This window comes from Taeniopygia guttata, chromosome 2, assembly GCF_048771995.1.
Source record: "Taeniopygia guttata chromosome 2, bTaeGut7.mat, whole genome shotgun sequence".
Lineage (NCBI taxonomy): Eukaryota > Metazoa > Chordata > Aves > Passeriformes > Estrildidae > Taeniopygia > Taeniopygia guttata.
In genome coordinates, this window is record NC_133026.1 from 103,471,765 (window position 1) to 103,484,914 (window position 13,150).

Sequence of the window (13,150 nt, forward strand, 5' to 3'; positions counted from 1 at the left end):
TTGAGATAAGAACAATTTACTAGAAACAGCAGTGAAATAAGGAACAGTAACAACAGCAATAGGAACAGCAGAGTGTACAGTTCATATCCAGTTGCTCACCACTGCTGCAAAACACTGCTCTGTCCAAGCTAGAACCAGGACAAATGCAAAGGTCAGTGATTGGTAAAAATTAACAAACAAACAAACAAAAGAAGTCCAAACAAGTAACAGCCCCCATTGATCCCAAAACTACAGCATTTATGGAATCTCTTGTGTGTAAGGCAGCCAAGTGCACTCCCCACATGGCATTGAACACTTCCTTTTCCCTGTAAGCCACCCTGGATTCCCCTTGTTCTTGAACTTCAAGCTGCTTTGATACACCACACAGAAGGGTGTCCTGCCAGGGAATGACTGGCTGCCCACACTCTCCATCACTGGGAAACATCCCCCATGCCAGCAGGATGGAGGGAGGGGAATGCAGCCCGGGAGTGGTCTGTGCAGCTGCTCAGCACTCCCGGGCATGGACAGCCCTTGCTCCATCTGCTTGTGAGGCAGGCACAGACTCACTGCAGCAGTGGCAGGCTCAGCCCTGCAGACGCCAGATCCTGCCCCTGTGGGCTCTGTCCCTGCCATGCTGGGGGAGTGGAGGGGCCATCTCAGGATCCCCAGGCCTGTCAGTGTTTAAGGCAAAGGACAATGCCTTTGACCCACATGCTTTAGCTTTTGTCCCACCCTGAACTGGTCAGGCACTTGGAGTAGGTGATTGTTGCAGGTCCCTTGCAACTGAAATACCATCTTTGCCAGGAATCAGGGCTGTGACCGAGCAACCAAGATGGGCTACCAAGAGCGGTGTTGGCAGAACTACTCTCCACTACAAGGCCTGTGTAACAGTGCTTGACACTGAATAATCATTTCAAATCTATGTGAAAGCTTGACTAAGCCAGAAACTGCAGTTCTAAAGGCAATGGAGAAGAGAGCAAAAATTTTGGCTTAGTGCTGCTGTATTCCCTGGAAAGCAAAACAGCATCAAGGCATTACACAAGAGGTAGGCTTTATTTGGACATATCTGCAGTTGTTTTCTGTCACACGGTTTCTTCATGTTCCTGGATATTTCTCTCCCCCTTTGAGATTATTTTCATATATGCATGAATATATGTATAGACATGCACACCTAAAGCATACTTGGAAATGCACTGTTCTTTTTGCTGCAAAATGTTAGTAAAGTTCCTTTTTTTTTTTTCACAAGACAGTGAAATAAATGCCAAAACCTGCTTATGCAGTTACATGTTACAAGGTGTTGTTTGAAGTCTTCCCATATACGAAAAATTGGCAGAGCTGCTGTTCTGCATCCCAAGTCTGCAGGGTATATTGCAAAAAGGTTATGTTGGCTGGAGCACAAGTCTGTCTTGTGTTGACAGGAGACTGCCCCCAGGTAGTCCTGGTAGCTGGATGATTTGAACTCTGTGCCATTATCCAGAAGCAACCAGCAGCCGATATGTACCTGCTGAGCAAGTGTCAGTGGAGTGGATATTCCTTGCATCTCCAAGCTGAGACTGTAAATGCTTTTCTAGTTTTAGTGAAAGAGACCCATAACCACTACTGAACTCTTAATACAAGGACTGAGCTAATCAGCAAACAAATGCATGCTGTATTCTCAGGAAAGAATTCAATCCTGATTTGAATCTCCTGGTTGCAGCTGGGGAGCTCTTTACCTTGCATTCCCAGCACATTTTAAAGCTTCATGGGGTGGTGATAGGCATGTTTTTCAAGTTGCTTTCTTATGCTTTCCACCTCCAGCTTGCTTGACTATTTTTAATTTTTCTTGTTGGGCCAGCTGGTTTCACCAAACCAACTAGAGTCTCAGTGATACTGCACAAATTTGCTGCAACTAGCCTGGTGTACCCTGAAAGGAAATGTGATAGAATACCACAGAAAATCCTCATAGCTTTGAGTGTTCTCAAAGCGCACAGTAGAAAAATGTCTTTGCTGTCTCCAGAGGTCTTAAATTAAAATAATGAGGTAGAATTTTTTTTTACACTTTTTGCAGTGAAAATTGGCATTTCTGCTTTGCTGCAGTCTTTCCTGGGGATATGACTGATTTATATGTCATATTGAGGTTTTAAGATACAGTTGCCATGTTTGGCCAGAGGCGAGTCTCTCTGGCTGTCAGCATGCTGGCTTGGCTTCAGATGTTCTGGCTGCTAAAGCCCTGCCTCTGGGAACTCACCTGCCTCACAAGTGATGCTGCCCTGCAGACTCATCTGGTTTGCGTATTTGCAGTCCCTTGGAACCACAGGGCCTCGTGCCTGGCTGAGGGACTGACACACATCTGCCTGTACAGCTTTCCCTGGTAGAAGGTGAGTTTCTTCTTTCTGAGTTTCTTCCTCTTTTGATGTCAAATTAGGGCACTTGGCCCAACAGATGCTGTATTGTCCAGGAGTCTTGCAATTCTCATATACTGCATTGCTAAACTACCTACCTAAAAGGTAGCACTGTGATCGGTGAAACAGGCACCAGTCCCATCCTAGAGTTCCCACCTACTGGATTTTTTAAAGGCTTTCTCAGTTAACAGATGCTTCCTGTTTGAGCTTGTGGATTCTCCTGGATGTGGCAGTGAAATCATAAACCCACAGTGAGAAATGCTCCTTTCAGTGCAGGTCTTTCTGTGTGCTGCTGCTGATTCTCACCAAAGATGTAAATGCTCTGTCAGCAGGCTCGGGTATTCTGGAGCAGGGCTCTTGCTCCTTCCTTTGAAACTGGGCTGCTCTGTGTGGAGCCAACCCTTGTCAGGCCTGTGAATTCATTTGTGCCCGATTCTTTTCCAGCTCTTGCATTATTATTTAATCCAAACACTGACTAGAGCAGAGACAAACTCAGGTTCCATTTTCCCTTTCCCTATGGATGGGCTACATCCCAGTGGTCTTCCTGGGTGGGTGAATATCCCACCTTGTAAGCTCCAGGAAAATAACCTCATTAGGAAGAACCAAGCTACCTACCCTGATTACAGCAATTACCCAGGAAGTGCAAATTAAATGTCAAATCTCCCTCAACAAAGGTGGGAATCTTAGAGGTTCCTTGTAAAAGGTCATAGCTTTACCTACCCACACAGCTAGAGATGAATGGGAAGCTGCCCCTGAAAAGTCTGAAGGTGTCCTGAAAATAAGGTGCTGGGATTGCACCCTGCTGTGACACAGTTTAGGGAATGCCCTACAGCAGTGTACAAGCATCAGTTTTGCTGCATTATGAGGGCTTAAGTTGTCCCAGCACAGGGAGCAGCAGATCCTGGGTTTAAAGGGAAACTCTGGTGGAAGATGGCCCTGTCCCATTAGCAGAACTGGGCTTGTGAAGATTTGTGGGTTGGATTTAGAAATCTCCCAGAACAGTTAGGTAATAATTAAATTATTGCTAATAGTTAAATAATTGATTTGCAACTGTTACACTAAACTTGCACTGCTGATTCCTAAAAATTTCTCACTTGGAGGGAGGTGGAACAATAAGGTTGTGTTTGCCAGCTAGGTCTCCCTAAGCACTCAGCTCATTTTGTTTGTTTCCATGAGTCATTTTTACAACAGGCAACAATAATCTTGAGTCATACATAGTCTGGAGCCAGCTTCTTAGAGAACACAGCTTTCTTGAGGACAGTGAAAAATATCCTGAAAGGAAAGTGCTTCTCTGGCTTTTGTAAGTAACAAGAAAATGTGTTTTTAAAACAAAAAGCATATGATATGCTTGGCTTTTGAAAACACAGAAAACAACCTTTTCTGTCTGTCCCTGTCTCCATTCTGAGACCTAGAAAGGACAAAAGAAAGCTGAGCCCCCCTTGAACAAGTGTGCAGTTGCTGACTACATGATAACACACAGGTCCAGAAGCACAGGCAGGGAAAGGAGACATAGGCAGCTCCTTTGATCAGGCTGTGAAGTGCAAATTCACTGTACATCTTTGGCTACTGACTACCAGCTTCTCTGTCAGAAATAGACAGAAAAGCCTTCCTCCTACCAACACAGCCGGCCCAGCTTCTGCTTATCTCTAACACCGTCATTTCTGGAAATCAGGTGTCAAGAGATCTTCCCAAATCAGGTGCTTTAAAACTCCACTCACAGTTTCCTTCCTGTGCTCACAACTGCCCCAGTGCAACCCCAGCTGCACTAGGACTGACTCAAAGGTCCTCTGTGGACAGAAAAGATTTTTTTTTTCCTGCTTTTCTTAAAGCAGTTCAGCTTCCAGGATGTGGTAGTTGTGGGAAGGCCCCATCTCATTGCCTGGAAACATAATTATTAGGGAGTATCTGTTCCAAAACTAAGTTACAAAAGCACAAGTCTTCATCTGATCTCCTCAGATGGGAAAGGCTTCAGCTAAATACAATGTACTGCTTTACAGTGCAGGGAGTTCTTCCCTCACCTAAAAAAAGTGTTTGTTTTGAGGCTACAAACAGCTGTTCTGCATTTGTAATAAGGAAAAGACACTACACAAACCACGATGATAAATACTACTCTATGTGGCACGAACAGACTACTAAAAAGGTCAGTTGATATAAAGAATGTACAGGTAACAAATGTATGTACATGTGAAAAATGAACATACAGTCCTGCTATCAGTTAAACATGGCTGGATTTGTTTTCAGCCAGAGAAGTGATCATAATGCTAACTCCTAAGAGCTAAAGCATAATTTTTATTACCTCCACTGAGAAGTGGCTAGTGTGCAAAATAAAATACTGCTGCCTCAAATGTGTTGTCTGTTTAAGCTATGAAGGCTGCTTTATCCATATAAACAGATGCTGTGTGTTAAAACAAAGCTCACTCAAAAGCACCAATGCAGGAGGCTGTCACAATGACTCTGGCAGAGGGTTGGTCTGTGAATTTGACAGCATTGACTAATAACATTATTTTCCTTTCTTTTTTCTCTGATTTGTCTTCTACAATGCAAAAACTTTCCTTCTAATGGCAAATACTGCTGCACTGCCAGAAATAAACCCTGTAAAATTTTTTAAACTTTTCAAAATCATGATTTTTGTAGCTAAGCAAAGTTGATTCTGATTTTCCTGACCTGTTTTTTAACTTCCAGCAGTAAGCTTTAATCTCAAGAGTGTCATGAATAGCCAATCATCTTTTTTACTCCATAAATAGACAATAACTGTTCTAAATCCTTCAGTAGTAGCAACTTCACCTTGCATTCACATCTTCCCGGTGGAAAGCTGAGGCAAGGCACTGCTGCTTCCACCTGAGTCACTCACCTTGTTTCCCAGCACTGTGTTTGGCCCTTAAAGGCAAAAAAGAAAACTGATGCAGATTAATATCATTTTGCTTTGCACAACCACGGTTTGCAATTGCACTGAATGAATTGATTATGCCAACCCACATTACTAAATAATGAGTAAAAAGTCATCAACCATATTCACTACAATTTCACTTTCTTGGCTCTGCTTTACTGAAAACATGAAAATAGCTGACCACAACTGTAAACTTGAGCAAAGATGTAAACTTTGATACACTAGGGACAATTTGAAAAACTAGGGAGAAGATTGCAAAGGCAATTGACTAGGGAATGGCAGGAGCACAGTATCTATTGAGAACATGTTTAAACAGTTGTTCTGCTTGTACAAGAGCCTGGGAAGTTCATTTAGCTACAGAAATGTGTCTTTTGTAGCTACCTCTGGAAACAAGGGACAAGGAAAATGTTTCCATATAGACTATAAACCCATCACTGAAATCAAATATATAAACTGAATATATTAAAGCTTTGAATTTTATTACACTTAATTTCTTCTGAATATCTTACCCTTCTCCCCTGTTCAAGGTTCAAACCTAAACATGAGAAATGGAAGGATAAAGGAGAACTCCACTAAACGTGGAGTACATTTCGTCAGAGTCTGTGTAGGCCAGTTTGCCTCCTGTTACAACAACGTTTACTTCGTCTCCTGCTTTGAGGTGAAGAACAAGGTGGAACGTCCCAGGACCACCACAGGTCTGTTTCCCCGAGTAGGGTTTGTGATACTCCAGCAGTTCCCTTCTGTAGCCAGCAGTGTGGAGCTGAGCCACGCTCGCGTTGGAGACGGACAGCACCGCTTCCACGTACTCATCCCTCTCCGGGGCCAGCACGGCGGTGATCAGGTAGCGCCCTTCATACGGCGATGTGAAAATGCCTGCAGAAGAGAGACGTCCTGGACTGACCTCAGCCACCCAAAATGGGGACACCTGACTGCCCTAAGCACAATGACAAACATAAAGCCACGTGGGTCACCCCCTGCTTCGTAAGGCAACAAGGTCAGCCTGGGCAGGTGACCGACTGATCGGAGTCATGGAGACGAAGGCACACCTAGCACTCTGTGCTGGAGAAGGAGGCACGCCCAGCTGGGGACCCTGGGGAGGCAATATGAGAACTCTCCTCCCCTCCCCTCTCCATGGATGAGTAAGGAACCTCACCTCTGCTACCTGGGCTCAGCTAGCCTCAGGTGGGCTGAGGAGCACAACCAGCTGTGCTGGCAGGGCAGATGTAGAGGTGAGCTGGGTCTCAGCAGTACTGGGCAGTCATGGAAAACCAGCCATGAAAGCGCGTGCCTGTGCACACCCACAGAAAGCTTTTACCCCCATGTGCCTAGTTTAGATGGAGTTACTTGGTCTATTCAATGTACCAGCAAGGCCCGAGGTAACATGGAATGCTGGTACCCCATGCTCCTGCCTGTCCAGCATGTCTGTGGGTGCATTCCTTGGCTATTACCTGTATTGGGGTTATAATAGTCCCCGTCATTCACAAGCACTTTGTTGAAGTGAACCACGCCAACATCGCTGGAGAAAGGCTTCTGTGTGAGCCCAGCAGAAAATGACACCAGAGAGGGCACAGCAGCAGTGGCAGGTCCTGAAACGGGTAAACATGAGTCAGAGTCACATCAGGATGATAACACAGCCTTTTCCCTATGATGCCTTATAATCCGCTGTCTGTTCCTGCACATACTCCACTTGGACTAATTCTGCCAATTACAGGATGACAGAAGTAGCAGAATATGTACTGCTGGCCCAGGCATCTCGCCATAAAAATTACTGAGCACCGAAGTTCCTACCTTGGCCACAGGTTCTTTTTGGGTTTCGTTTTCCCTTGTAAGGAAACAGTTAGTAAATGCTGGCAGTGGAAATCCTACTATCCTTCAATTCAACAATGCTTCTGCCCAAGACCTTCTTAGGACAGAGGCAGCCTTTCAACATGTCCATTCTTCATCTATCACAATGGCCATAGGAATGCTAAAGATTATAGCTCATGCCAGCTTTCCTTGTCATATTGAGAAGCTGTGCACAACTTAGGTCTCCCACTTTCTCTGCCAAAGTCTAGTAAAAATGACTATAAGAACATAAAACATTTCCATTTTAATGCAAAGAGAACCTTTTGTCTCTCTCCAGCACTTCTTTTTTGGGGGACTTTTCACTGTACAATTTTTTTCTTCTTTTCTCAGCAGATCAAACAGGCAAGTATGTTAGAGTGGCTATCCAGCTGTTAGATGAGCACTGCTGTTAGACTGAGTTGTATGAAATATAATTTGGACAATTATGACAATTTTAACTTTTAACAAACTGACTTAATATCAAGTGTTCAGTGCTCAGCCACTTATTAGTCCCATTCCAAATACCTTCCCTTTAAACATTTTCCTTAAGGCAGTACACATTGCTATAAGTAGTCAATTATTGCTGCTTTGTCTGGGCAAGTAGCTAAACAACAAATGCCCTAAACTTGTCCACAGCTGCTGTTTCACCCTGCTTCTTCTGTGCCTTCCTTAAAATTAATGTTTGCCCTCTCTCTCTCAATCAGAGATGAATTTAGCATCCACAAATGCTAAATTCATAAAATCCTGAATTGAAAGAGACCCACAAGGACCATTTAAGTCCAACTCCTGACCCTGCAAAGGACACTCCAACAATCACACCTTGTGCCTGAGAGCATTGTCCAAACTCTTCTTGAACTCTGTCAGGCTGGTGATGTGATCACTTCCCTGGCACTTGCAGTACCTGACCATCCTCTGCATAAAAACACTTTTCCTAAAATCCAACCTAATTCAGAGGGTATTTCTTAAAAATTGAAGTTTAAAAAGTCACATAACTCCATCTAAAATGTAGATATACAAATGTTCTGCTATCCACTGCTTTTCTGAATAACTCAGCCTGGGGAGTTGGGGAGGAGAAGGCAAAGGGGAAGTCATGCCGGCAACTTCAGAATTGGCAGATAACTACCTTGATTTCCCTCAGGGGCTGGTAACCAGCTGCCTCACGTATCTTTGGAAATCTTCTTATTCAGCGTTTTGTCTCAAGCTCAGAAGATAGACGGAAGCCCTTTTTCATTAGCCCTACCTGCCAGTGTGCCTGCAGGTGCTCCTGCAAACTAAGGTGAGGTTATTTGAAAGGACCAAAATTAATTGCAGGAAGCCTAGTTACTTAAACAGCTTCTGTAAAGCTCCACCACCTTAACACAATGCTGCTTACACAGAAACTACTCTCAGCTTAGCTTGAGACTGAAATGAACTGAAAACACAACTCAAATTGTTGGCTCACTCAAAAGTTTTTTTTCCCTGCAAAATGGAACAAACCATGTGCTGCCTGTCTAGAAACACTGCCAGCTTTGGAGCAGCAACAGTTATGTTAGGGTTGGTGTCATCTGAATAAAGGAATGACTTCTGCCCTGGCTCTCCACAGCTTCCTTCAAGACTTTCCTTCAGTAACTGCTAGAATAGTTATTAGAAGTAACTATTTGTTGCTAAACTCATGAAATTGCTTCAGATCTGCAGCTGAGTTTAACACACCATATGTATCTATTCAAAGGAGAAATCATAAACCTGTCTTAATATCCTGTAGATCAGTTCAGGGGGTGATAAAGGAGACACAGAAAAGATGCAGTGTGTCTGTGCTCTCCTCCCCTCTTCCCACCTTCTAGATGGAGTTGTGCTGGTTTAAAATTTTCACAATCCCTACCAACACCTCAGCAATGCTTTTTCAAAACTTCACAGAGGGCTGCTACCTTCTCCTACATGTCCCCTCTTACAAACACTTTTCTTCATGCAAAGATCAAAGTTCAGCTTCTTGAAGGAAGGTCCAGGCTTGGACACTTACTTTCACTTAAGCAGTCAATATTGTGGAAGTATAAACATCAGGAAAAAAAATTTAAAGCATTTTAAATCTGTGAACCATAGGCACAGCTCTGATGAAGAAACTGCTAATCAGACAAAATGTTTTACAAAAGTTTCAACCACAGTTTTACTCCCCCATTTGGGGGAGGAAAAAGCTCTTTTGACTTCAGGTGCATTCAAGAAGGTTTCACTTGATATTATACACACAGGTAAGCAGGAGCAGGTAAGTCTGTTCTTGGCAATCTATGCTACATTACGTGTGTTCTGGGGAGTCAAAAAACCACAGAAGATGCATGGGTGGCCCTTGTTAGGTTACATCTACTTCCACCCATCTGCTAGTTGTGTTCCTGGTTCCAAGAACAGTTCATGCCTCCCACAGAGCCCAAGGGCCAGAAGGAAAGAAAAGAAAAAAAGATCATTAAGCAAAACAAAGCAGCACACAGCATAGGCATTTGCTATCAAGATGAAAGGAGAAAAAAAATAACAATGTGATGGTGCTGCAGACAACTGCTCAGCAACGGGAATGAGGATTCTTTAAGAACTGACACAGAAGAAAGACTAAGTACATAATTCATTTGTCAGTAGGCACTTATGATTCTCTTGGATACCACAGGACTAAGGAGGATTTGTCAGATTTCTTCTCTCAAATGGTCAATACTCCTAAATCTAAATGGGGACAAAGTGTGTAATTTCCGTTAGAGCAAAGGGGACAAAAATACAAGCAATTTGTCAATTCCCTGCCTATGTTTTTTTTTTAATTCTCCAATTTGACCTTAACATCTCATTTTCAGAAACATTCCTCTGCCTATGGCTTGGCCATGCAGCACAGCACTACACTGCACCACGAGCCAGTGCTCAATGAAGCTGCTCTGCTAAGTCACAGTGATTCTGATGTGGATGATATCTCAGTGTGTTATGAAGACACACATACTTTCCTGCTGAGTCTGTTAGTAACATCTGTCTGCTCTTACAATTCTATCCTTTCACACTGCAACAAGAGAATATTGCTCCGGCACTTACCTACTGTTCCTTATACATAGCTAAAGAATCTGAAAAAAAAAAAATTCAAGAAATTCTCTGGTACTGAAAATATGCAAATCATGCTTCAGCATTCAAGAAAAGCAAGAAAGTAGGCTACTTTAGTCCCAGGAGACAGAATTGGAGCATTGTAGCCCTCAGCTTCTTCCTGAGCAGTGCTTTTATGTAACAGAAGTTATTCAGAAATGAAAGTGAGTACTCAGAAGGCCATTTTAATAGTACAAGCTTCTTACATTAGGAATTATAGTACAAGAAGGTCTGGTCATCTTTCAGATTTGAATTTAAGTACTACAAAATGTACTGGGTGAAGACTGACAAAGACATCACAAACGGTTGTCCAGAGTTAATGAGACAGTAAGGATTCCTTGATGCCTTGTTTACACAGTAAGTTCCACCTTCAATAAGCCAAAAATCTTCCCTTCCCCAGCTGTTAATTTCTACAGCACTGTTAACTGCGGAATTCTGTCCTAGAATGCTCTCTCTTCTTTAGACACTGACAATTAGAATCACAGACTCAATTAGACTGGAAAAGACCTCAGATCATCAAGTCCTACCTATGACTGAACACCACCATGTCAACCGTGGCACTGAGTGCCACATTCTGTCATTCCTTAAACGCCTCCTTGGGCAGTCCATTCCAAGTCCATTCCACCCTTTCTCTTCATGTCCAGCCTAAACCTCCCCTGGTACAGCTTAAGACCATGTCCTCTTGTCCTGTCATTTGTTGTCTGGGAGAAGATGCCGACCCCAGCTGCTCACACCCTCCTTTCAGGTGGTTGTAGAGAGCTGTCGTGGTTTGACACGGAAAAAGAATTTTTCCGGAAGGGAGAGGTCAATTTGGACATTGACCAATTGAAGGTAGACACGCCTCTGAGAACACAGAGGGGTTAAAAGCAGAATTCCCAGGAGAACTTGCTCTTTTGGGTTCCGGTCAGCGGTCAGTGCAGGACTCTCCCCTGCCCAGCCACGAGCTGGGTGGGGGAGGGGAGAAGCCATGTGGCCTTCGGAGGTAGGCCCAAGGGTGGAGGGACTGGAACCCGGGCTGGCCCCCTGCAGATGGAAGGGTGGAGAAAATCTGGGATGTCTCTGTTCCCCCCAGAGTCTCTCTCTCTCCCAAGAGAGAAAAAGAGACAGCGGTGGTTTTTATCAGCAGTTCACCGCGGGGAAGGAGAAGAGCGGGGGGGCCGCAAGGTGCCCAGCTGCCTGTGGGAGCTGGAGCCTGGGCAGCAAGCCATCTCTGGGAGTTGGGACTTTTAACCCTTCCTGAGAAATGAAAGCTTTGTGAAATTTTTCTCCTCCTTGGTTTGAAAAGAGAGGAAGAGAGACAGCCTGGGACCTGGGATGTTGGAAGGAGAAATTGTAGGTGGGGGGAGATGATGGAGTGGCTTTTGGCTGGACTTTTTCTTGTTAGCCACAGACTGAACTGATCTTCTCCTCCAAGAGAGACTGTATTTTAAGAGGATGCTGGTGAGCCAAAGAGACCATGCTTCAGCTGGGAAAAGACAGAAGTGGAGCGAACAGAGAAAGTTAAGGAGGTTTGTGGTGGTGCCCCCTGTCTTCGCAGAGGAAGAAGAGAAGAAGATCTCTGTTCTTGGATCCTCGGCCCCAGAGGAAAATGGGGGGGACTGTTGGTCCCAAAAATGAAAAACTGAACTGTTGTTTTTTCCCCTCTTGGCAGGGCATCCTTGAAAAGAAAAATCCTAAAAGCAGTCTGTCTATCCATGCATTGGTGGTGAGAGCACTGTGCATGGAAAGGAGAGGGTCACCATTGGCAAACTTTTTCTCCGGGCAGTGTCATGTGGTGACATGGAAGCACAGGGTGTGGCAGCTGTGTTTCTTGGGGGGGTCTATGGCACAGGAAAGACTCCTCTCTCCCTGCAGATGGACTGAGTGTTGATTATCTGGAGGGTGGAAATCTGATTGGGGTCCAGATTGTGTCTCACTGTAGTTTGTTGGAGTTGGGTGGTGGGAGGAGGAATGCTTTAGAAGGTTTTCATTTTGAATTGTGTGTGTTTTCTTTCTTCTTTTTTCCCCCTCTTTTATAATAGCATAGTGGTAGTAGTTTAATAAAGCTTTTTTCTTGTTATTAAGCTTGGGCCTGCTTTGCTCTGTTCTCGATCGCATTTCACAGCATTCAGTTGAGAAATTACATTTTCATGGGGGGCACTGGCATTGTGCCAGTGTCAAACCATGACAAGAGCGATAAGGTTACCCCTGAGCCTCCTTTTCTCCAGGCTAAACACCCCCAGCCCCCTCAGCTGTTCTCCACAGGACCTGTGCTCAAGACTCTTCACCATCTTCACTGCCTTTCTCTGGACACACTCCAGCACCTCAATGTCCTTCCTGGGTTGAGGGGCCCAGAAATGGACACATCACTTGAGGTGTGGCCTCCCCAGTGCAAATACAGGGGAAGAATCACATCCCTGGTCCTGCTGGCCACACTATTTGTGATAGAGGCCAGAATGCCATTGGCCTTCTTGGCCCCCAGGCACATGCTGCCTCATGTTCAGCCACTGTTGACCAGCACCCTTAGGTCCTTTTCCTCTGGGCAGCTTTCCAGCCACTCTGCCCCCAGACTGCAGCAGGTTATTGTGGCCAAAGTGCAGGACCTGCTACTTGGTCATGTTGAACCTCATCCAATTGTCCTCAGCCCATCAATCCAGCAGTCCTGATTAGAGACAGTGGATGTAAATGCTCCAACTCCACAAAAATCTGAACAGCTTTTGGTATCACCCTTATCTCTCTGATTTCTGACTCTCTCCCTTTGAGGTCTGCAAGGCACACTGTGGGAATTTTAAGGACATCAGCAGGATTATCTTGTATTTAGATAGGTGTTCAGTGGCATGGATCAGGAAAATGAACTCTTTGGTCAAGCCCACCTCCCTCTGGACCCCAGGGTGGAAACTGTTCCACCAACATATTCCACCAAGCAGCAGATGGGCGCACTCCCACCTTGCCCCGCCTTTTCAACACTTCTAACATCCACCTACTGTTTCACACAGTTTTAGCATAAACTTATTAAAATACT

The 13,150-nt window shown here is 44.5% G+C and overlaps 1 protein-coding gene across 1 annotated transcript in view; it reads right to left on the reverse strand.

Moving 5' to 3' along the window:
- Positions 1-13,150, reverse strand: part of EMILIN2 (elastin microfibril interfacer 2) — a 38,615-nt gene continuing 25,465 nt past the window's right edge. Inside the window, exons 7-8 of the mRNA XM_030266051.4 lie at positions 6,696-6,833; positions 1-6,120 (exon numbers count right to left, since the gene is read on the reverse strand). Of these exons, the coding sequence (XP_030121911.2) occupies positions 5,783-6,120; positions 6,696-6,833 (476 nt within the window). The 3' untranslated portion in view covers positions 1-5,782. The remainder of the gene's footprint in view (positions 6,121-6,695; positions 6,834-13,150) is intronic.